The sequence below is a fragment of the Oryctolagus cuniculus genome, chromosome 7 (assembly GCF_964237555.1).
Source record: "Oryctolagus cuniculus chromosome 7, mOryCun1.1, whole genome shotgun sequence".
Lineage (NCBI taxonomy): Eukaryota > Metazoa > Chordata > Mammalia > Lagomorpha > Leporidae > Oryctolagus > Oryctolagus cuniculus.
In genome coordinates, this window is record NC_091438.1 from 147,986,854 (window position 1) to 148,010,628 (window position 23,775).

The 23,775-nt window shown below is 62.2% G+C and overlaps 1 protein-coding gene across 6 annotated transcripts in view; it reads right to left on the bottom strand.

The window, feature by feature from the left end:
- Positions 1 to 23,775, bottom strand: part of EPHB2 (EPH receptor B2) — a 177,262-nt gene that overhangs the window by 19,350 nt on the left and 134,137 nt on the right. For 5 of the 6 annotated variants that reach the window (XM_051857962.2, XM_051857957.2, XM_051857960.2 and 2 more), the window contains exons 5-7: positions 22,561 to 22,896; positions 10,904 to 11,028; positions 1,579 to 1,741 (exon numbers count right to left, since the gene is read on the bottom strand). In XM_051857962.2, coding sequence (XP_051713922.1) covers positions 1,579 to 1,741; positions 10,904 to 11,028; positions 22,561 to 22,896 — 624 coding nt within the window. The remainder of the gene's footprint in view (positions 1 to 1,578; positions 1,742 to 10,903; positions 11,029 to 22,560; positions 22,897 to 23,775) is intronic. The other variant, XM_051857961.2, reaches the window with a different exon arrangement.

A 23,775-nucleotide genomic window follows, 5' to 3' on the forward strand; every position in this document is an offset into this window, starting at 1 on the left:
GGGAAGGGGCATCTCACGGAGGAGGTGAGTGAGCAGCCATTGGGGGGATTGGAATGTGGGGGGCCAGGCACCTCGGAAAGCTTCGGCCAGACAAAGGCCCAGGCTGAGAGCCGCCCCGGGGCTCGGCTGGCCCATGGACATGCAGGCAGACTCACAGCAGCCAGAGCCATGCCGTGCCTACTACTGGTATTGGCCACCTGTGCACGGGACCTAGCGCCACCCTCTAGTGAGGATGATGATGGTGAGCCAGCTGTTATCACCCCCACTTGTAGACGAGAGAATCGAGGGGCCGAGAGGTGAGGTGACACGGGGCAGAGTCAGGACCAGGATCTCCATCTGCCTGGCGTCGCAGCTCGCGTTGTTTAAACTATGCTGCTCCTTGTATTGACATCCTACATGGGCACCAGTTCAAGACCTGGCTGCTCCATTTCCGATCCAGCCCTCTGCCTTGGCCTGGGAGGGCAGTAGAAGATGGCCCAAGTCTTTGGGCCCCTGTATCTGCATGGGAGACCCAGAGGAAGCTCCTGGCTCCTGGCTTCGGATCAGCTCAGCTCTGGCCATTGTGGCCCATTGGGGAGTGAATCAGTGGATGGAAGACCTCTCTCTCTCTCTCTGCCTCTGCCTCTCTGTAACTCTGCCTTTTTTTTTTTAACAGACAGAGTGGACAGTGAGAGAGAGAAACAAAGAGAAAGGTCTTCCTTTGCCATTGGTTCACCCTCCAATGGCCGCTGCAGCCGATGCGATGTGGCCAGCACACTACACTGATCCGAAGCCAGGAGCCAGGTGCTTTTCCTGGTCTCCCACGCAGGTGCAGGGCCCAAGCACTTGGGCCATCCTCCACTGCACTCCTGGGCCACAGCAGAGAGCTGGCCTGGAAGAGGGGCAACCGGGACAGAATCCGGTGCCCCAACCAGGACTAGAACCCAGCACCACAGGCAGAGGATTAGGCTATTGAGCTGCGGCGCCAGCCAACACTGCCTTTCAAATAAACAAATAAAAAACTTAAAAAAAATAAACTATGCTGCTCCTCAAAGACTGTTAGAGCAGGAGTGGTGCTTAGAGACCCTGTAGTCCCAGATGGGGAAACACACATTGCACTCGGGCTATAGCCTCCCATGGCCCTGCCCAGGGTAGACATTACTAATCCATCCCAGCACTTCTTCCGGCTGAACTCAGACATGACTTCAGACTTCTTAATCCCCCTTGCAAGGTGCTGGAGCCGAGCATGGATACAACAGGCTCACTCTCTCAAATCAAACGAGAGAGATCTTTATAAATGAGAGAGATCTGATCTACGGGACCGAAGGCGCTTCCTCAGCGTGGCCATGTGAGTCAGGGCTGAGCTCCTGGAGGCCCGGGAAGGGATGTGGCCCAGCTGCTGCCATGGAGGCAATGGAGGCATCTGCATCCTTTCTGGGCCACTGAAATGGGGCCTCCGGGGATGGCTGTGCAGGCTGCACACTGCACAAAGGTTCCCGAGCTGGGGGGGTGGGCAAGCACTGGCCGCCAGGAGAGGCAGCGCCATCTCCAGCTTGCATGGAGAGGCCTCGCAGTGGGGGCGGCGGCGGGCTGGCTCACCTTCCGTCATGGTCTGGAAGTACATCTTGCCGCTGTAGCGCCCGTAGCCTGCCACGGTGCGAGCCCGCACCTGGAAGACATAGATGGCGCCGGCTTTGAGGCCTTGCACAGTGACCGTGTTGGTGGGGCTTTTTATGGCTGTGGCGTTGAACTCACTGAGCTCCTGCCGAGGAATAGAGAAGGCGGTTAGTGAGGTTGCCGCCCCGCGTGGTGTCGTCTGTGCGCAGACCCTGGGGGCTGGGCTGCTTTAGAGCAGGGAGAAGGCCGTGGTAGGCGCCGCAGGCCCCTCGGTGCCCTCTGGGGGAAGGAGTCCTTGTCGGGTTCAGCACACGTGGGTGAGCCCGGAAGGGAAACGGAGGCTCAACCTGCCAGTGCTGGCAGCGTTGGCAGTCAAGGCCAAGCTCTTGCACGGAGCCACCGCGAAGGTCCATGCCTTCGGGTGTCCCAGGACCCCACGTCCCCTCCCTTCAGAGACATGGGGCACCGTGCTGGCCTCCTGAGCACTGCCTGGGGCAAGACAAAGGCGCCATGGGGGTGGGGCCGGGCTGGGTGCACGTGGCGACTGCTCAGCAAACCTGCCCCAAGGATCCTCTTCTCCCGGGGGCTCACCCGGGGCGAGGCACACGTCCTGGTTTCAGAGAGCTCAGCCCAGGAAAGCAAGCCGCGCGGGCACCTTTGAGAACCCTCATCCGGAAACACGAGCACCTGATCGCGCCTGCCGGCTACGGGGCCCTCCAGGAGCCATGAAGGCTCCCGGCACAACCCGGAGCCCGACTTCCCCGGGTTCAAACCCAGCTCCACCCCTCGGTCATCGGCGACCCCGCACAGTCCCTGCACGTCTCTCGTCTCCTTTTCTTCATCTGTACAGGGGGTCCCAGCAATAGCCCCCTGGAGGGGCGGCTCAGAGATAAAATGAATCGGCTCACGCTGGTGACTGCTCTCTTAGAGAGCAACCAGAAGTCGCCCAGGCAAGGAAGGACGTTCCTGGTGGAGGAACAGCAGGTGCGAAGGCAAGGAGGTGAGAATGAATTTGGGATGCGGGGCTAGAGAAGGGGCTGTGAGAACTTTTTCCTCTGCTCCCACACCAGGGGGAGGCAGGGATGGCTCGTGGGGGGCAGCAGCACGCAGGAAGGCCCTTCCTGAGTCAGATCAGTTGCCCCCTCCTCCAGGAAGCCCCCTTGACTTCCCAGCCAGATACGCCTCTCCCTCCTCTGTGCCCCGAGCACTTGCTGTGGGTGCTGTAGAAAGGAGTTCCTGTCTCACTCCCTGACCCCAGGCCAGGGCTCATCTGGTCCCCTTGACTGTAAGCTCATGAGGGAGGGATTGTGCTTTGTCCCTTGTGCCAAGCACAGGGTCCTGTGACAGAGTCCTTTCCCGATGCCCACAGGGGAAGGCCAACTCCTAGCCCGGCATCCACACCCTTATGGGATGCCTCTGCCGGTCACTCCTGCCACGTGCCCCGTGTCCTCCTCTAGGCTCCAGCTGGCCCTGACCACCTGAAACACAGGACCCCAAACCCAGGATGCTGCCCAGCTGAATTTGAGTTTCAGGTAAATAAGAAATAACATGTTAGTGCAAGCATGCCCACGCGACGCTCGGGGCTGACACACGGAACATCTCTAGCAGGCAGCCCCGCCCTCCCCGGACATGCTGAGCTTTCGCAAGCACTCTCGTCCCTGTCTGAGATACTCCTTCCGCCTCAGTCTAGCAGCTCAGCTCAAGCTATCAGCTCTGGGGGGTGGGGGAGGGGCGGGGAGACGGCCCCGATGTCTCCACCGAGGCTGCAGGTCCCCTGTCTCCTTTCCCATTGACTGCTCTGATACACCTGCCTGTCTTCTTGAAGGCTGTGCTTCCTTGAGACCAGGGAGCACATCTCATTCACCTCCAGGTGCCCAGGCCGAGCACATAGTAGGTGCTCACTATTGACATAATGAATGAACAGTGAAACTTTTCCAAATTTACAAACCCTGGGCCGCAGTACCAGACTTAGCCACTGGGTGCCGCTGTCCAACATGGGATCTGCTCATGCGGGAAGAAAGGGGTTGGGTTCTGCGAACAGGACGGGTGCCGGCTTAGAGATGCAGGAGGGGCCCAGTTCCCCAGCACTGGAAGGAGATGAGAGGCCCCCGGAACCAACTGGAGCAGATCCCTCTCCTGGAACCCTGCGTGGGATGGAGCCCGGGATGGGAAGCTGTTTCCAGCCCAGTTCTTACACTGAGTTGCATGGTGGTCTTGGGGAAGACCACCCCCGCCCCCAGTCTCTGGTTTTTACTAGAACATTCAGTGTGGACCTCCCATGGCTGCTGTGAAGGTAAAATCGGATCAAGCAGTGCCTTGTGCCTTGGAGTTCAGGCAGGCACTGTCTCTGGAGTGCCTGAGTCTGATCAGGGAGTAATCGCCCACAGGCGATGGGAAGAAATCCAGCGCGAACTGTGCGAGTCCTTGGTCTGAGTCTCTACCCCGAGACCTAGAGGCAGCGAGGCACTCACTGGCTGACGTCGTGAGCCCTCTGAACCAGTCTTCTCGTCTCTAAAATGGGGCCACACCAGCAGGTCCCATACGGGATGGTGGTGAAGATTCACCAGGAAAATACGGGTATAGCTTTTGAGCACAGTCTCATGACTTCATTCATGTGTGTTGGCTGTCACCATACATGTCAACACAATCATGTGTGTTAGCTGTTGCCACACATGGCAACACATGTCATATATGCTAGCTGTCACCATACCTGGCGGTACACGTCACATACGTTGAGTGTTGCCATGTATGGCAACACAGTAACATATGTTGGTTGTCACCATACATGTCAACACATGCAACATATGTTGGCTGTCACCATACATGTCAACACATGTAACGTGTGTTGGCTGTTAGCATCAACACCGCATACAGGAAGTCCTCCCAGGGTTCAACAGATGGGTGAATCCACACACGTGGGGAAGGGGCGAGCAGCCAGATTGCTCCAGGCAGATCCGAGGGCGACAACAAGAATGCCGCCTGGGCTGCCCAGCTCACCCCGGCCTTGCTCATTCTCTGTCCCCGTCGGGAGGGCCTTCTGCTCACGTCTGCCTGCCCAGTAGACATCTCTGTTGAACACGCACTGGCATCCAGGACCGGCGCTGTGGCTCAGCGGGTTGAGCCACCACCTGCCACGCCAGCAGCCCACATGAGCACCTGTCCCGGCTGCTCTGCTTCCGATCCAGCTCCCTGCTAATGGCCTGGGAAAGCAGCGGAGGATGGCCCAAGTGCTTGGGCCCCTGCACCCACTTGGGAGACCCGGAAGAAGCTCCTGGCTCCTGGTTCCAGCCTGGCCCAGTCCTGGCTGTTGTAGCCATTGGGGGAGTGACTCAGCCGATGGTTCTCCTCTCTCTCTCTGCCTTTCAAATAAATAAATAAATAAATAAATAAATAAATCTTTAAAAAGACACTGAAACCGAGACCGACTCTCCTCCTCGAGCGCCCGGGGAGCTGAGTGCAGCCCGCACCGCTGTGCTCTGGGGCAGCTGCCAAGGAGGCCACGTCCCCAGGGACGGTGGAGCCGAGGGAAACAGCTCACGCCAGCTCTGCCGCGAGGCCGACGCTGTCCATCAGTAGCAGCCAGAAGCCTCTGGCAGAGCGGTTGGCAGCTCCGGGCTCTGGGCAGGCGGGGGAACCCCAGAGGGGCGGCAGGGGTGGAGGAGGGGGAGGCCATACGGAGCGCCCGCTCCCCCGGACCCCCTGCTGGGCCCTCCTGGGAACGTGTGCAGCCCTCGGGTAGAAAATCCACAGCAGGTGCCCGCGGGATTCCCACGTAAGGGGCGAAAGCCGGCGCCAGACCTGTCAGGAGGAGACCAGGACTCGGTGTCACCCCGGTGCTTGTGTCCTTGGAAGGCGGAGGCGGCGGCTGGGCCGTCTCGGCCTCGCCGGCACGGTCAGCGGCAGAAGCCACCCTGCACCTCCTCCTCCCCCTCTGCGGCCACTCCCCTGTCGCTGTCTCCCTGGACCTGGGCGCTCTGCTGGCTTCTGTCCCTCTCTCTGCATGCCGTCCTGTCTCTTCTGAGCGCCCCTGCCCCCGCTGGCGCCCAGCCCCGGTGAGCCCATCTGTACCTGCAAATCACAAACCCACATCCACCCGGAGGCGGCCCCACCTGGAGGCAGCCATGGCGGATCCCTGGCCCCCCGGGCTTCGATGTGCTTCCTGCCTCTGTCAGCCTCGCACCACCCCCGCTGCACAGCCTCCCGATCTCGCCACCACCTTTCTTTCCTGGGCTCCCGTGGGAGCCCTGCACAGGGTCTCCCCCGTGTCTCCAGGCTCCCCTTGCAACACACAGCAAGCTGCAGGGCGCTCTAGCACCATCGGAGTCAGATCGCATCATTCCAGGGCGCCCTCATCCTGCTTTAAATTAAACCCAGACGCCCCAGGCCCGGAAGGCCGGCCATGACCGGGCCGCTCTCCCTCCTGCTCATGTTGCTCCTGCCACGCTCACGCTCTGCAGCCAGCACATTCCTGCCCCAGGGCCTTTGACCATGCTGTTCCTGCTGCCTGCGATGACTCTGCTCCCATCATGTGTCTGTCTGGTGGACTCCTTGCCTCTTTCAGGGCTCAGCTCAAATGTCACCCAAAGCTGGCTTCCCCTGGCCCCTGCCAGGACGGTGGGGCGCTCCTGGTGCCCCGGGAGCCCTGTGGCTGGTATCAAACCTGTCTCACAGTTATTCATTTTGAGACCGTCTCTGGGCCCAATCCAAAGTCAGCGACCGTAAATACTGAACGACCCTGCATCCACACCCCTGGCAACTGCTGTCACACTGGCCTCTCTCTGCACCCCAGGGCCTGGTGCTGGGCACCAACCGAACCTTGTGGCAGGCAGACCTCCGGCTGCCGGGCCCTCTGCCCTGCCCCCTTGTCCTCTGGGGCAGGGCTGGTCCGTCACCTGACGGTCATCCCGGAAGCAGTTCTGGGAAACAGCCGGGAGGCAGGAGGGCCAGGCTCAGTGCCAAATGCCCTGGGTGCTCCTGGACAACTTGCCTGCTCTCTGTGCCTCTGTTTCCCCTCTACCCAACCACGAGGATGAGACCAGGGAGCCCAAGTGCTCGGCATCTGCTGTGTGCCCGTGACCTGTGAGCAGTGGTCACGTGGCTGCTGCGGAGCCTGCTGGTCCAGGCCCTCGAGGCAGGGGCCCGGGGATGCTGCGGCTGCCGTGGAAAGTAGGCCAGAGCCACATCCCGGTTCACACCCCAGCAGCCCCCAGGCCTGCCCGCGGTGGCAGGAAGTGGGTCGCAGGCGGGCCCGCGATGGGTTTCCTCGTTTCCGCTCCTGTCTTCAGGGACAAACACTTTCAGTTTCATTTAATCACACAGCTGCTTAATTAGGTTTTTTTTTCCTCCTCTTTTTTCCTTTTTGAATTCTGAGTTGCCGAAGCTCTGCCCGCTGGAGGGAGCAGGGACGCCGGCACCTCGGGCCGGAGCAGCCAGCCCCTGGCAGGACAGCCGCCCACACCACGCGCCCCACGGGCCCTCACCTGGCCACTTCCCAGAGAATCAGCCCACACGTGCTGGCCCGGCCCCTGCTGAGCGCCAGGCGCCAGGGCCACAGCAGAGGCTGGGGCAAGATCCCCACCGCGGGGGGTGCCCGTGGAGCTCAGAGTGGAGGGAGCAAGGTCCACGGCGGGGGTGGGGGGCCTGGTCAGGGTGCTGACAGAGGGCTTCTCTGAGGAGGGGGCAGCCGGACTGAGTCTCTCTCTCTTCTATTCACTGGTTCAGTCCCCAAATGGCTACAATTACCCGGGTTGGCCAAGGCTGAAGCCAAGAGCCAGGGACCTCATCTGGCTCCCCTACAGAGTGGCAGAGGCCCAGGGGTTGAGACCGACCGCGGCTGCCTTCCCTGGCGTATTAGCAGGGAGCGGGATCTGAAGCGGAGTAGCAGAACCAGTGCTCTGTTGGGGGGAGCTGGTGCCGCAGGTGGCAGCTTAACTCACTGCACCACAGTGTTGGCCCCAAGCTGCGATTTTTTAATCAACCAATCAATCAATTAATTAGAGAGAGAGGCAGTCAGCCAGAGCTCCCATTGGCTGGTTCATTCCCTAAATGCCTGCCATGGTCCTGGCCTGGGCTGGGCAGGCTGGGCCAGGGGCTGTAGTCAGGAGTCTAATCCAGGTGTCCCTGGTGGGCGGCGGGAACCTAATCACTCCAGCCCTCACTGCTGCCTCCCAGGGTCCACATCAGCAGGAAGCCGGAGCCGGGAGCCGGAGCTGGGGACTGACCCAGGCGTTCCGACGTGGGACTCAGGCACCTTGACTGGTGTCTTCACCACTAGTCTTAACCAAAGCCTGCTCCCAGGAGAGATAGGAAAGAAGACATTGGAGAGGCCAGGTGGGGGTGGGGGTGGAGGCGGGGGTGGGGGCCGGGACGCCAGCCCTCGGCCAGCCAGGCAGCCAGGCTTCCGCTCAGTCCTCTTTTGGGGCTGCAGGCTCTGCCCTCGCTTCTTCGTTCCCACAATTTGCTCACTGGCTGTCCACAGCCTGGGGTGGGGAGTGGGGGGCACCTGCCAGCAGCCCTCAGCTCTCAGGGTTTTCAGAGTAAGGGCAGAGTCCACGGGAAGAAGATGCACATTTGGCTGGGACCCTGGGGACTCTGACAGGCAGAGACGAGCACAGGGTGTGGGGAAAGTGGGCAGCAAGGTGTGTGTGTGTGTGTGTGTGTGTGTGTGAAGGCCAGGGGTGCCCGGGGCCTCTGCTGTGAGCTCCACACGCTAAGCCCAGGATCCACTCACTCACCCAACCCTTGTTTACCAGGCGACTGCTTCGTGCCAGGCCCAGGGTACTGGGCAGGAGGTGGGGGATGGGAGGGAGAGATGTGACCCCTGACCTCTGGGAGAGGATGAGCCAGGATCAAGCTGGTCAGGCTTGGACAAGTGTGTGACGAACTCTGAGTGTCACCGAAGTGTGGCAGACCCAGCAGGTCACAGGGTGCAGGGGCCGGGCCGGCCTCAGAGAGCTGGGCTCCAGCAGGGCTGGCTGGGGCCCTCCCACCTCCCTTCTTCTGCCTTTAGGGAGAGCTTTTCCATCATTTCCGGTTCCCAGTGGGCTTGCCTCTGAAGGATTTCCTTCCTCAGTACACTTGAGTCTGAATGGAAGCCCCGGGACCACCTTGCAACCTCTGTGGCTCTCTGGGAGGGGCTCAGGAAGCGGGTAAGAAGTCCTCAGGCACAGGACTGGCGCGTGGCCCAGTGGTCAGGCCACCCTTGGGGTGCCGGGGTCCCCGTTGGAGCACCTGGTTTGAGTCCTGGCTCCTTCACGGCTGACCCAGCTCCTGGCTAATGCATCCTGGGATGAGGACGAGCCTGAGGATGACCCAAGAACTTGGGCTCCTGCCATCCGTGTGGGAGACCTGGACAGAGCTCCTGGCTCCTGGCTTTGGCCTGGAACAGCCCTGGCTGGTGTTAGTGAACCAGTAGATGGAAGACACAACCCCACTCCCCGCCTTTCAAATAAAATGAAAATTAAATTTTTTTTTCAGATTTATTTATATGAAAGGCAGAGTTTCAGAGGCAGGTGGAGAGACAGAGAGAGAGGTCTTCCATCTGCTGGTTCACTCCCTAAATGGCTACAACAGCCAGAGGTGGGCTGATCCGAAGCCAGGAGCCAGGAGCTTCTTCCAGGTCTCCCTTATGGGTAGCAGGGACCCAAGTAGTTGGGTTGTTCTCCACTGCTTTCCCAGGTGCACTAGCACAAAGCTGGATGGGAAGTGGAGCAGCTGGGACATGAACCAGTGTCCATACAGGATCTTGGCACTGCAGCCGGCAGCTTAACCCACGAAGCCACAGCATTGGCCCATCATGGTGTAGCGGGTAAAGCTGTGGCCTGTGACACCGGCATCCAGTATGGGCACGGGTTTGTGTCCTGACCACTTCATTTCCCATCCAGCTCCCTGCTGATGGCCTGGGGAAAGCAGCAGGAGATGACCCAAGTGCTTGGGGCCCTGCACCCATGTGGGAGACCTGGAAGAAGCTCCTGACCGCTGGCTTTGACCTGGCCCAGCCCTGGCCATTGTGGCCAGCTGGGGAGTGAACCAGCAGATGAAAGACCTTTCTCTCTCTCCCTGTATCTCTGATTTTCAAATAAATTAAAAAAAAATAAAGTTGTCATCAGTCAGAGGAGAGGATTTATGGGGCATCTAATGGCAGCCATGTGGGCAGCCACCACCACCTGTGCTCCTGGCCCTGTCCCAGGCAGCTCTGCCCGCTCCGGCCTCACCCCATGCTGCCCATGCCCAGTGTGCAGCAGGTGGGAGAACAGGACAGGGAAGCACTCTGGCCTCTGCTGACGCCAGGCACTGCACTGGTGCCGCCCCTGCCGGTCTCACTCACACGGCCCCAGTGGGGAAGTGGCTCGGGGGCATTTAGCCCAGAGGCTAAGACACCCGCGCCCCCACCGGAGTGCCTGGGTTTGTTTTACAGCTCCTGCTCCTGACCCCAGCTTCCTGCTAATGCACACCCTGCGGGGCAGCGTGAGGGCTCCAGTAATCAGGGTCCTGCCATTCCCACGGGGCACCTGGATTGAGCGCCTGTCTCCTGGCTGTGGTCTGGCCCCAGTCTCAGTCACTGCAGGCACTGGAGGGGTGAGACAGCAGATGGCGCTCTCTCTCCCTGTGTCTCAAACATGGATGGACGGATGGATGGACGGACAGATAGAGGTGGTCTCGTCTACACCCGACACACACAGAGACCAAGGCTCGGAGGGAAAACAGTGCTGCCCGAGATCACACACTGGTAATGAGGCAGGATGGGAACTCGGAGCTGCCCGGCCTGGGCTGCTGCTCCTGCTGCTGCTCTAGGGGCTTCCAGCCAAGGGAGGAATGAGGGGCTGAGTTTAAAGCTGAGAGGCGCCTCACCCTCTCCCCTGCAGACACGAACCTCTCAGCCGGAACCAGGGTGCCGCTCGCCCCGGGCCCCGCTCTCCCGAGCAGGCTCAAATGTCGGCTGAAGAATGGGCAAAGGACTGATTGTGACTATCACACGCAGCTTGTGGAAAGCTGGGGTTTTATAGCTTCAGGCCCCTTGAAGTCCCAGTGCAGGGTGCCTCGGTGGGGGAGGGGCTGCGACTGTGGCATTGGTTCAAAGTCGCTGGCCGGACCCCCCCCCCCCAGACCAGAAAACAAACTCAGAGAGGTCAAGGCGTGTACTCCAGGCTGCGTAGCGTGGGGGGCGGGGCGCCAGATCAGAAGCCAGGAGGCCGGTGCTCTTGCTGCTGCACCCAGGCCCTGGTCTCTCGGGCGGGTGCATCGCCAAGAGTGCACCTAGGGAGGGGCCCAGGAAGGCCGGTGGGAGGGCGCGTGGGGGACAGGTTACCTTCTCATAGTACTGCAGCTCATAGTCCAGGATCACGCCGTTGGGCTGGTCCGGCTGGGACCACGACAAGGTGATGCTGTCCACGGTGCGGCTCACCTGGTGCATGATGGAGACGGCTGATGGAGCTGCAAGAGAGGTCAGAGGTCAGGGGTCGGGGTGGCCATGAGACAGTGCAGCTTCTGGACAGATGGGAAGCTGTGGGACCAGAGAGGTGCAGGCCACGCAGCCAGCCCAGGGGAGCTGGCGGGGGCCAGAGGGGCTCATGTGGGGCTGTGGGTGCAGCTCCTGAGCTCTCCTGGGGGCACCTGTAGACCCTGACAACGCTGGCCTCCCCGGGGAAGCTCACGCATGGCGAGTGCAGAGAGGCACTGGGGCCCAGCTCTGGAACCGGGGGCCTGTGTGCCTGTCACTCAGTCTTGGAAGTTCCAGTCTGTGGGACTGGGCTCCCGACATGGTGACGGCGGCCCTGGCAGAGGGAGCAGAGGGGACCATGGAGGCAGAGAGGGTGTCGGACACATTTCTTCGTTTACTGCGGGCCAATACATGCTAGGGGTTGCAGCAGCCCCTCGTCCCCGCCATAACTATGTATTCATTTTAGCAATTCCGCTCCTAAGTCCATCCTGATGCTGGGAGTTGGCAATGCAGAATCTGCCGAAGCCAGCACGCGTCCCAGCCGAGCTGAGCCGCCCGGCGCGCTGCGGAGTGTTGCTGTCCCCTGGTGACCCCGGGGCTGCCAGAGCTCTGCGTGCTGCCAGAGACAGGTTCGGAGCATCTAGTGCTAGCCCAGGAATGGATCCAAGTTCAAAACTCAAACCGTGGTTTCTTCTGAGTGCATGTCACGGTAACATCACAGCAACATCGAAAAATCCTGCGCTGAGCCACTGTCAGCCAGGAGCCGTCTGGGCTGGCGCCACACTGCAGATGGGTTCTCAGACAGATGCTGGACATGTGTGCCTCTAGCAGCGTCACTTGCAACAGCCCAAAGGAGGAGACGACGTGAGCACCCATCAGTGGGAGCACAGCTAGACAAACGGCGGAGGCACATGCAATGGAATTATATGCAGTCGCGAACAGGAATGCAGTTCTGATAGCTGCTACGGTGTGGATGCACCCCGCACACAGCCCAGGGGGAAGGCAGACGCAAAGGGGCAGATCGGACGATTCTGTGGATACGGAATACTCAGAAGAGGTGAATCAGTAGAGGCACAAAATAGAGCAGAGGGAGGGAGGGAGGGAGGGGGCACGTTGGGTCTGGAGGTCTCTTTGGGGCAATGGAAAGTACACTAAGCCACTGAATTATGCCGCGTGAGTTGCACCTCAGTAAAACCAACCGCTCCGTCTTCCTCAGCCCAAGCGCAGGTGCTGTTCGTGCTATTAGGAAGTGGTTGGATGAAGACGACAAGGAGGCCGGGCTGTGTTTTGTGCTAGGACTCTCAGAATCAGTTCAGCACACTTCCCCAGGTCCAGGAGGGGCCAGGAGCTGCACACGGCCTTTTCTCAACTCCTTAGCTCGTAAAGCACCCAGCCTGTTTTTTGCCTTTCTCAAGTGGAATAAATGTGCTCAAAGTACCTACTATGTGTCGGTCACGGCTCTGAGCCCTTTACACGTGTGTTCGGGGGTTGGCTGCCGCTGGGGGGCAGTAGGAGCTGCACAGCCTGGTAACGATGGGTGCCGGAGCTTGGGGCGGGAGTGGGGCCCGGCGCGTCGTGAGATCAGTCAGTGGGGTGCCAGGATTTGAACCCACGGCTCTGAGCTCCACAGCAGAGCAGGCTGGCACAGACCCTCCCATGGTGTGACTTGGTGTTCCAAGCTTCAGGTTTGCGTGGTCCGAGGGGGCGCTGAAGGGGGCATCTCTCTCATTCCCTCCTGGCTCCGGGGCTGGTGGTGATGAGACCCTCCCATGGTGTGACTTGGTGTTCCAAGCTTCAGGTTTGCATGGTCCGAGGGGGCGCTGAAGGGGGCATCTCTCGCATTCCCTCCTGGCTCCGGGGCTGGTGGGTGACGAGCAGATCCTGTCACCAGCAGCACAGGGACGCCTGAAGGCTGAGGGTGACACCCGCCTCCCCACACTCCCCTGCTTGCTCTGCAGGGCTCTGCCCACCCAGGATGAGAACACGGGGCCGGGCCGGGACTGATGGGGACTCACACATCAGCTGTTGCCTGGGGATGCCGCACCTGTTTCCTGCTCTGTTTCCGTCCCCCGAGACTGTCCTGTCTGACAGGCTGTGTGACCTTCGGGGAGCTGCGCCCTCTCTGGGCCTGGCTTCCCCTGCACCACGGGCCAGACCGGAAGACCCAGGCCTCGAAGTTGGATGCTCCCTGCCTGTCCCTCTCATGAAGCCCCTGGCCCTGAGCTGCAGCAGCCTGGGGGTCCCAAACTCTCCAGTGCGGCAGCGCTGCAGGAACGACCTGGACCTTGGTCTCAGCACCCCTGGTGAGCATCTGCTGCTTTTGCACCCAAGGGGGCCGCTGAGCTCCTTGCCAAGCCGGGGCAGTGGGCCCCTGGGGGCCAGGAATCCAGCTGAGCACTTGGTGTGGCGCCTGGCACGTGGACAGCACCGAGAGTGCTCACCGTGTCATTCGCCACTGTGCACAGAGCAGCTGCCCTGTGACATTCGATCCTCTGCACTTTGCAGAAGAGGAAACGGGGGCTCAGAGAGGCACAGCGACTTCCCCAAGGTCACACAGCTGGAGAGGGGCCATGCTGGGTCTCCCTGAGTACCTTCAAAGCAGACCCTGCTTCTTGTCCTGTCCCCTCATGCCCGGACCCCATGTCCAGCCCCAGTGCCATCCCTGCCCCCGACCACTTGTGCTCTGCTGGGCCTGGGCTGTCTACACCCTCGCTGGCCCGACAGTGTTCAGCTTTCCCCGGACAGCAACAAAGGAAGTTCCTTCGGGATGGAGTTTACAAGCGCGGGCCAGTGGGTGTGCCCGGGGGGGTCTCTGGGGGCTCATGCGTTGTGTTGGCTCTGGGAAGCACCCCCTGGCCTCTGGCCCCAGCCCCTCTCAGACAACGCAGCACAGAGCACGTGTGTGTGACGGGTGCAGGTCAGGAGAGGCCGAGATGCATCCCCTACCCCACCCCCAGGGGCCTGGGGATGAGGCTGCTACTGGGGAGGGGGATCCTCCAGGCACCTTGGACCCGTCCCCCGGGGGGCAACCAGGCGAGGCGGATGTGTGGCTCTGGGCGCTGTTTTCACAGTGACCGGAGCTTCAGTGTTCACCTCTGTCCAGTGGGGATCCTCACGGGGCCAGGGGGCTGTGAGCACGGAGCGGGAAGCCCCTTGAGGTGCGGCGGTGGCCCGGGCATGCGCAGGGGGCAGGCAGGGCTGAGTCCTTTGGTCCTTGGGGTGCGTTCAGGAGACGAACCTCACAGGCTCCCTGCCTTCCAGGGGCTCCGGGCCGGGTGAGCGGCACTCACGGGGGAGGCCGGGAGACTTGGGAGTGTGTGGGGCTCCTGGGCCCGAGCCCCCCGGTTAGGACTTGGCCAAGGGGGTCCGGTGCCGCCCCCTTTGTCCCTGCCCTCTCACTTCCCAATGGCCGTGCCATTCCCCTCAAACCAGAGCTGGCAGGGGGTGGGGGGTGGGGTAGCCAGGAGACTCGGCCCCCTCCCCTCAGGGAGTCTGACTCAGCAGGTCCGGGGCCTGAGAATCTGTGTTCCTAATGGTCTGTGGGCCGCACTGGGAGGCTTCAGGGCCAGAGACGGGCAGGGGTTGTCTGAGGCCCCACAGCGGGGTCCGGACGAGGGTTGGGGTCCGGAGCACCCGAGTCTCACACTCCGCCCGTCGGCCGCGCCGCTCACTGCAGGGCCTGCTCTCACCAGGGGCCCTCGGCTGAGTCCTGCCGCGGCGGCACAAGTGGTTCTAGGAGAGGGGCAGGGCCAAGGCTCCCCAGGAGAGGAGGCAGGAGGGACCCAGCCCGACACTCCTGCGTGCCTGGGGATGCCCGCAAAGGGGTGGGACCGTGCAGCGGCCACCAAGGCAGATGCTGCACCTTAGCCACTCATTTAACACTCAGATCCAGCCTGCGAGGCTGGTATTGTTATCATACCCATTTCACAGATGAGAAAACCGAGGCACAGAAGAGGGAAGCACGTTGCTCAGTCACACAGGTTAAGTGAGTGATGGAGTGGGGGTGTGAACCCAGGCCCACCCTGGTCCCCCCCCACCCCACCCTTTCCCCTCCATTGGCTGCAGCTGACCCAGGCTGCCCAGAGAGGTCTGGACACCAACGAACCTCAGAGGACTTCCGAGGACCCCCCGCCATGGCTCCTGTCCTGCCATGAAGCTAACTCCACCGGCACCTGCCGCCTAGGCCACTGCCCACCCGGCCGCCCCAGCTCCCGGGGGCTCAGGTGCCCGTCGGCGCAGGCAGGACCCGCACGGCCATGGAGGTCTGGGCCTGGTGGGCTTAGCCGGCAGGCTTGGGTTTCAGGCAGCTCACCCGGGCTCTGATCCCCTAAGCCCGGTAACCCGGGCGTGGCAAGGAGGCGGCATTTGCCGGGAAGATGATCCAGCCAGGGGCCGCGGGGGGCCGCGGAGGAAGGGGGGCGGGGAGGGCTGGCCTCTCCTGGAATCCGGCGGGATTAGCGGTGGAGGAAAGGGAACAGCTGGATGTTCTGGGCCCCTCCTGCCGCGCCGCCCACCCTGGGGGGTTGGGTTTCCCTGTAAGTTGGTCCCCAGGGAACTCTGGAATTTTCAATTACCAGCCTGCACGCCAGCAGGGGGACGGGGTCAGCGGTGCCCGTGACCTCTGCGCAGAGATGGAGCCCCAGGGAGCAAGCACAAAAGAGGTTTGTGGCCGAGAGGGGCAGGGGGAGGCCGGCCAGGTGGGTCGCGGGGCTGGAGCAGGTGGCCAGGGGCCCCGCTGCCTTTGTTAGCCGAGGCTTGGGGAAACGGCCGTCCTCTGGGTGCTCTGGGGCACGCAGGGGCTGAGCCAGGCGCTCCCTGAAGGCCTCCTGGGCCTCGGATCCTGGGGGGGGCCAGTGTGAGAGCCTGCTGGTCAGCGTCCTCTCTACAGCCCTGGGCTCCAAGGAGGGAGGGGGACCCCCGCCCTGGGCAGAGCGCCCCGTGAGCTGAGAGGCAGGGGAGAGGGCACCGGGCATTGGGGCATTGTGAGATCCCAGCCCCAGCCCCAGCCCCAGTCCCGCACAATCCCCCCTCCCCGTGCCCCCCAGGCACCTCCCTCCTGAAGCCTGAAGTGGCTCCCGCTGCCCAGGAATAAAGCAGGGATGTGCCACGTGGGCCTGCACCTGCCGCTTCCTCCATTCGACCCCGCGCCCCAGCCCTGTCCACGCTGTTCACCCCCCTCCCCCGTGTCTTCATTCAGCCCAAATATCACTGCCTCTTCAAGGTGCCCTCCCTGCCGGCCCCTCCCCTCCCGTCTGAAGGTAGGGGCCTGCGGGTGTCTCATCCCACCCTCCGTCCCCAGTGCCTGGGGCTCAGCATTCTCCAGACGAGCAAACGCAGAGTGAGGTGCGGTGCAGGGCCGGGAGGGACCCAGGGCTGCCGGACTCCACCGCCCGGGATGGTTCTCTTCCCTGGTTACCCGGCGCGACCCCGCAGGCCGAGGACACGCTCTGGCTCTGCGGGGGAACGACCCAGCCGTCCCCTTCCCGGGGGCTGCCTGGTGGGACCCATCCGACCACAGCACCAGGACCGGCAAGGCCTTGTGCATGTGGCCCAAGCATTTTGCCTCAGCCCTCTCTGCCTCAGTTTCTCCTCCGTAGAATGGGGACAGTGACAGGGACCTCGGGAAGGCCCAGGTCTTTAAAGTGCTCATCGCAGGTCTCTGCCCAGAGTCTGGGGTCGGGGGTCACGGGCAGCCCCAGGTCACAGCGCTATGCGCAGAGGCTCCTGGGAGGTGGTGGTGGTGACGGGGGAGGGGAGGCAGGCAGCTTTCAGGGTTCAGGTCCCGGCTCTGCCACCCCCAGGCCACCGTGTGACCTCAGGCCAACGATCCCTGTGTCTGGGCCCAGCGTCCTCACCTGTACACAGGTGCGGCAGACACTTCACTGCGAGCCAAATGCTCAGAGGACGAAAACCCGCCCTGGGCGCCTTCTGTCCCCAGTTCCCCAGCCGTGAGAAGGGACGCACAATGTGCCTGCCCCCGAGCTCTAAGCTGGGGTCATGGCTGGGGCTTCTGGGAGGGGCCTGGGCAGGGCGGCGGTTAAGGGGCTGGTCAGGGTGCCAGAGTGCCCGGGTTTGATTTCCGGCTGAGTCCCGGCTCCAGCTTCCTGCTGATGCAGACCCTGGGAGGCAGCAGTGAGGGCTCAAGTGGCTGTCCCCGCACCCACGTGGGAGACCTGGATGAGCTCCCAGCTCCCAGCTTCAGGCTGGCCCAGGCCTGTCTGTGTGGGGATTTGGGAAGTGAGATTTTACTCTCTCTGCTGAGAGAGAGAGAGAGAGAGAGAGAGAAAGAGAGAGAGAGAGGCCTTGCCCTACTCACTCTTCTTCTTCTTCTTTTTTTTTTTTTTTTTTTTTGACAGGCAGAGTGGACAGTGAGAGAGAGAGACAGAGAGAAAGGTCTTCCTTTTGCTGTTGGTTCACCCTCCAATGGCCGCCGCGGCCGCACACCGCGCTGATCTGATGTCAGGAGCCAGGTACTTCTCCTGGTCTCCCATGTGGGTGCAGGGCCCAAGTACTCGGGCCATCCTCCACTGCACTCCCTGGCCACAGCAGAGAGCTGGCCTGGAAGAGGGGCAACCAGGATAGAATCCGGCGCCCCGACCGGGACTAGAACCCGGTGTGCTGGCGCCGCAAGGCGGAGGATTAGCCTAGTGAGCCACGGCGCTGGCCCAACTCACTCTTCTTCTATACTGCAGCTTATGACAAACATGTGATAGCTGGAGCTCTTGCAGCCACTTTGGGTTGAAAGATTTGTTCATTTATTTGAAAGGCAAAGTCACAGAATGAAAGGGAGAGACAGAGACAAGACAGCGAGAGAGAGGCTTTCCATCTGCCGCTTTGTGCTCCAAATGGCTGCAGCAGCCCTGGGCTGGTCCAGGTTAAAGCCAGGAGGCTGGAACGCCATCTGAGTCTCCCACGTGGGTGCAGGGGCCCAGGCACTTGGGCCACACTCTGCTGCTCTCCCAGGTGCATTCGCTGGGAGCCGGATTGGAAGTGGAGCAGCTGGGACTAGAACTGGCGCCCACATGGGATGCTGGTGTCACAGAGGGTGGCTGAACCCACTGCGCTACAATGCTGGCTCCCTTGCAGCCATTTTGTTCCGTAAGGACAAGAAGCTGTGTGCTGAGGAGGCTGGACCACAGATGACTCCACAGAGCTGCCGAAACCACAGCACCCCAGGCTCTCTACACACTGACGCCGCCTCTCTAAGCCACCACGTTAGCCTGGTCGTCTCGTGCCCTTCTGTCCTGGGACGTGTGTGGTCTCCCTCTGACCCTGGGGTTGGCCAAGCAAGCCTGGTAAGACTGAGGAGCCCTTCGCCTGCGTCCACCTCTTGGTCCCCTGAGACTGCCACGTGACCAGGCCCTGGTCCACCTGCTGTGGGCCGCGGCACACAGCACAGAGCCGTTGCCTGAGCTGTCCCAGCCGGGGCCACTCCTGACCAGGGGACAGCAGGGGAGCCCTGGCGGATCGACGCCCGAGCCAGAACTACCCGCCGGGACCCGAGAGCCCGGCTGGCCGCCCCGGAGACTCAGGAGCCGGGGAGAGCGTCTCGCCTGACGCCAGGGCTTCCGCGGCTGACTGCTGATCTCCTCCCTACACGACGCTGCAGACCCGCACAAACTTTCCCTGCAGAATGCTGGGGAGATCAAAGAGGCCGGCGCGTGCAGAGGGCTCGGCCCAGGGGAGGCAGAGCGGCCGCCTCGCGCTCCTTCTCGGCCCTCCCACCCCAGGCACGGGCGCAGCCGGGGCTCCCCTGGCCCACTTCTCTCTGATCCTCCTGGCCCCCCGGGGGGAGAAGCAGGTGAGTGCATGTTTATGCCAGTCCTGGAGCCGGAGCCGGTTGGTTGCCGTCTGCCCGCCCTGCAGCAGGGTGGGAGATCAGAGAACACGGGTGGGAGGGGAGTGCAAAGTCCTTCCACGAGGAAGCCAGGCGGAGCAGTGCCATGGAGAGCGGTGTGGCCGGGGCGCCAGGGACTCTGCCTGCCACGATCCTGGGCAGTCGCTGAAGGGCCTTCCTCTCCCTGTCGCTAACAGGGCCCCCGCCAAGGCTGCTGTGACTGCCCCTGACTTAGGTCACCTTCCGTGATGGGCAGAATAAAGACCTCGCCCAGGGAGGTCTGTGGACGGGTCCTTGGGATCCGTGGCTACGTGCTCAGGGTCACGGCCAGCGAGGTGAGGAGAGGTTCTGGGACCATCTGGGTAGACCCAACTCAATCACCCGAGCCCTTCAAAGAGGACCCTGGGGCCAGCGTGTGGGTGGCAGGTGGAGCCACCGCTTGCTTGCAAAGCCGGCATCCTGTATCAGAGCTGCGGTTTGACTCCTGGCTGCTCCACTTCCCATCTAGCTCCCTGCTAATGTGCCTGAGAAGGCATCGGAAGATGGCCCAAGTGCTTGGGCCCCTGCACCCATGTGGGAGACCCAAATGAAGCTCCTGGCTCCTGGCTTCAGCCTGGTCCAGCCCTGGCCATTGCAGCCATTTGGGGAGTGAACCAGCAGATGGAAGACCTCTCTCTCTCTCTCTGTCTCTTTCTCTCTCTGTCTCTCTTTAATTCTGCCTTTCAAAAAAACAAAATAAATATATATTTTTAAGAGGAGACCCTCCCCCAGCAGGCTGGAGAGAGAGAGGGGCTCAGATCCCTGCTGCTGCTTCTGAGATGTTGAGGACCTGAGAGAGGGCAGCCCCAGCCCACGGACAGCAAACACACGGAGCCCCCAGGACTCCAACCACGTGGCGCTGCAGTCAGCCAGCGACTCCAGGCAGCAAGGACACAGACGGCCCCCGGGCACCGGCACACCCCTGCCGACGCCGGCCACAGCCCCATGGCGTCTCGCCACGCTGCCGGGCCCAGGGGGCTGGAGGCGTAAGATGCTGAGTTTCAGGTCCCTCGGCCCGGCTGCTGCCGGCTGTCCACCTACCACGTGCCTGGTGCTTTGTGCACGTTGCTGTCAACCCCCATGGCCGCCTGGCGGAGCTGCAATGATGGCAAATGGCGCTGTGTTGTTGAGGGTACCGAGGCTCCGGGCAAGCGGGGTCCTCCTAGGGCCTCGCCACACGGCTTAGAAAGGGCCGTGTGTGCCCAGCGAGGGCCAAGTTTGTCTCTCCCACACGACCCGCATGGACAGGCGGCTGGGAGAGCTTCCGCAGCGGTCAGCCCTCTGCAGGTGCCCGGCCCGGCCCGGCCCCGCCAGGGTGTGCCTGGGCCACCTGCTCCACCCGACCTGGCTCTGCAGAGGCGCGCGCTGGCCAACGCCGAGCCCCGAGGGCCTTGGCCTGTACCTGTGCTTCTTCACGTCCTGCCACGCCCAGCCAGCGTGACCCCGGCCGGGCACTGAGCTCTCAGGGCCACGATGCCTTTTACCCACAAGGCGGGGTAACAGGAGGACCCAGGGAGCCGAGTGACCCTCCTGTATCACTCTGTAGTGCCCGCCTGTACCAGGCCGCCCGCAGGCACCTCGCATCCACCAGCAGACAGCCTCATGGCCGTCCTTGAAGGAGCGGGCGACCAGGGCTGACTCGTCCAAGGTCACGCGCTTGGGAGCAGCCAGGAGCTAGCAGCGAGGCCAGCTTGCTTTGCTGAACAGAAAGAACTTTCCCTCCGGCTGCCTCCTGCACCTCCTCCCCTGGGACACCTTCCTGCCTGCCCAGTTCCATCTGTGCCACCAGAAGCCTCTCCGTTCTTCAAAGTCAAGCTCTAATGCCTCCTCTTCCAGGAAGCCCTCTGGCATACCTTTCTCTCATTCCCCAGGAGGAAATGAGCCCTCCTGCCAGTGATCTCTCGTCCCCCCGAGGGCCTCCTTGGGGGCTCACTCATGCTACTGTGTACACAGATTCTGCACCCACGTCGCCTCTTCCCAGCTAGGGCGCCCAAATCCTCAAGAGCAGGTACTGTGTGTCTTCTCCCATGCAGACTGGGAGTCACAGGCTCTGAGCTGGGTCTGTGTAGTAATGAGACCTTGCATAAGTGCCTGCACCTCTCTGGGCTCAGCTTCCTCGCTTGGCAAAGGAGGCTGGGGTGGGGAGGGGGGGCTGGGCTGCCCAGGCCCCGCTGGCCCTGAGCGGCTGTGAGCGAATGAGGCTTTCCAAGGGGCTCAGGCCAAAGAGGAGGGGGCGAGGCTTGTTACAATCCAGAAAGCCTCAGAGCTTTGAGGGCCTAACGGCCTTAGGCTCACTTATCCCAGGGCTCCCCAAGTTTGACTGAGGGTAAGAGATGTCTAAAACGCAGATTCCCGGAGCTCACTGCTGGGGCTGGGGCTGGGGCTGGGGCAGGGACTAGGAGTGTGTATTCTGAGAAAGCTCCCGCACAGTCCTGATGCACAGTGTGGTGGGGAAACTGAGGCCCAGAGGCAGGGAGTGATTTCCGTCCATCATCCCACTTCCTCCTGGGCTGACAGGTGATGTCCTGCAGGGCTCACTCACCGTGGGTGCACTGTGCCTCTCCATCGGCCACAGGACCCACCGTGGCCCAGAAAACGCGGGTGGCTGTGTGTGTGGCCCAGCTCCCCCCACGCTCCCACCCTGAGCCTGGAGTGGACCAAGCCCGGGCTGGCTGCTGGCATTAGAGGAGGAGACAGGAGCCCCAGACCGAACACAACCCACTTCCTGGAGTCCTGGCTGGCACGGAGGAGGCCCAGCCAAACCCCAGCTGACCCACAGACAGCTGAGCGGGAAGACCGGCCTGTCTCTGTGAACGGCTGAGGTCCGGGGTACTTTTGTTACGCGGTGCTCCTGCAGCCAGAGCCGACCTGCACACCAAGGTCTCAGAGCAAAGCTGGGGTCAAAGCTGGGGCCCCTGCTGCTAACCCAGGGCCTGCTCCTCTTTCAATCCTAGGGCTCCTCTGCACCCCGCCCCCAACTTCCATACTCGGCTCCAGCCCTACTGTCTGCTCTAGCCCGCTCCAGACAGGAGGAGCCCAACCCCACAGCCCGCATCCCACTCGCTGACGCTCATCTGTGCAGGCTCCTGGGCTCAGCGGCTGCCCTCTCAGCGACCCCCAAGAAGGCGAGTGTCTCCCTGCCTCCAGCGCTGCTGTGAGCTGGGCTTCCCAGTGGAGGCTCCATGGTCTCTTTAGGGGTTCTGCACCAGCAGCCACCCGCCTGGAGTCAGCACCCTCCGGGCCTCAGTCGCAGGGGGCTTCAGGGCCCCCACGGCCCCACGACAGGGGCAGGCACACAGCTGTTGGCCACGGCAACACTGCCACCATTCGCAGACAAAACCACACCCCCAGCCTAACTTAAAAACCCAGCAGATGGGAGCGGGGTAGACAGGTAGGGGGGAGGCTGGCGTCTCCCAGGCCCCTCGTGGCTCGTGTGGCCTGTGGCCAGGTGGGACGTGTGCAGAGCGATGGATGCTACTTCCGCCGACCTTGCTGACACCACCCCAGCCGTGCCGGGTCCTGGCTTCCCCCCAGCAAGCCCAGGGCTGGGCGGAGACAATGTAGGGCGGCATGTGTAAAGACCCGGGAGGCACACGGGGCTGCCCTGTGGCCCTGGGCTCTCCCTGCCCACCCCACGCGAGGCACTCACCTGCTTGGTTCGTGGTGATGTTCACGGAGGCGAACTGCGGGGAGAAGGGGCTCTGGTCGGTGACGCCGTTCACGGCCTGGATCTCGAAGGTGTACTGGGTGTGGGCCAGCAGGTCGCTGATGTAGATGCGCGGCTCGGTGAGGCCGAGCTGGCGCGGCGCGTACTGCACGTTGTCCCCGCAGCGGGTGCAGGCGCCCCGGCCTGAGCCGCAGCTCTTGCAGATGATGTTGTACACGAGGTCCTCGCGGCCGCCGGAGTCGCGTGGCGGAGTCCACTCCAGCATGAGCGAGGTCTCGTTGACGCTGGAGATGACGGCCTGCGGGGCCGAGGGGATGGCTGCGGGGGGGGGGGGAGGGGAGCGGTCAGCAGGGCCCCACAGCCTGGCTCCGGCCCACGCCTCCCATGGGGCTTCCTCCAAGTCCTTTCTCTCCAGCCACCTGAGGGAGGTTCCAGAACCTAACTCGGCAGCCTGTGCACCTGTTTAAACCTTCCCCTCGGGGCTCCTCAGCGTGGGTGCCGGGGACAGTTTGTGACTTCAAGGAGCCCTGCCTGATTTCTGCAGTGCCCCATCTGCCCCATCACGGGGCTGCAAGGAGCCCAGCTGGAAGACCATATTTCCCAGCAGTCTGTGCCCGCGTGCTGGCCACCGATACAGAGCAGAAGGATTGAACAGGGCTCTTATTTAAAAAAAAAAAAAAAGGGAGACAGACAAGCATGGCACATCCCTTTGTCCTTTCCCCTTGAAGTTGCCCAGAGCATGCGTGATGCCTGGAGCTTCAGCAGCTGCGTTGGGCTACAGAGCTGACCTTAAGGATGGGGCTCTGGAAGGCGGAAGCAGCCGTTGGCGGACATTCCGGCCTCTGGCGGGTGACCACCTAGCTCGATCTTTTCTGGGAGAGAATCATCCGTTTGATTTGGCCACTGGGGGCCGTGCTCCGTTCCTTGCAGCTGAACGCCCTTCCTGACTGATACAGGGGTTGTCAGCCTGCCCTCTGAGTCACCCCTCTCCTTGAGAACCCTGAGACCGTGGGCAGCTGTGTGCTGCCCCATGGCTCTTCCTCTGCCCTGGGCCTTTGGGAGTTAAGACCTTGAATTTCACCCTGCACGTGCCTTAGTGGAAGGGGGGAGGAGCCAGAGGTCAGTGCAGATGTCTGTGTGCTGGCGGCAAAACCACCCCAGCAACGGTCCCCACCCCCACCAGGAGGCTGCTCCGAC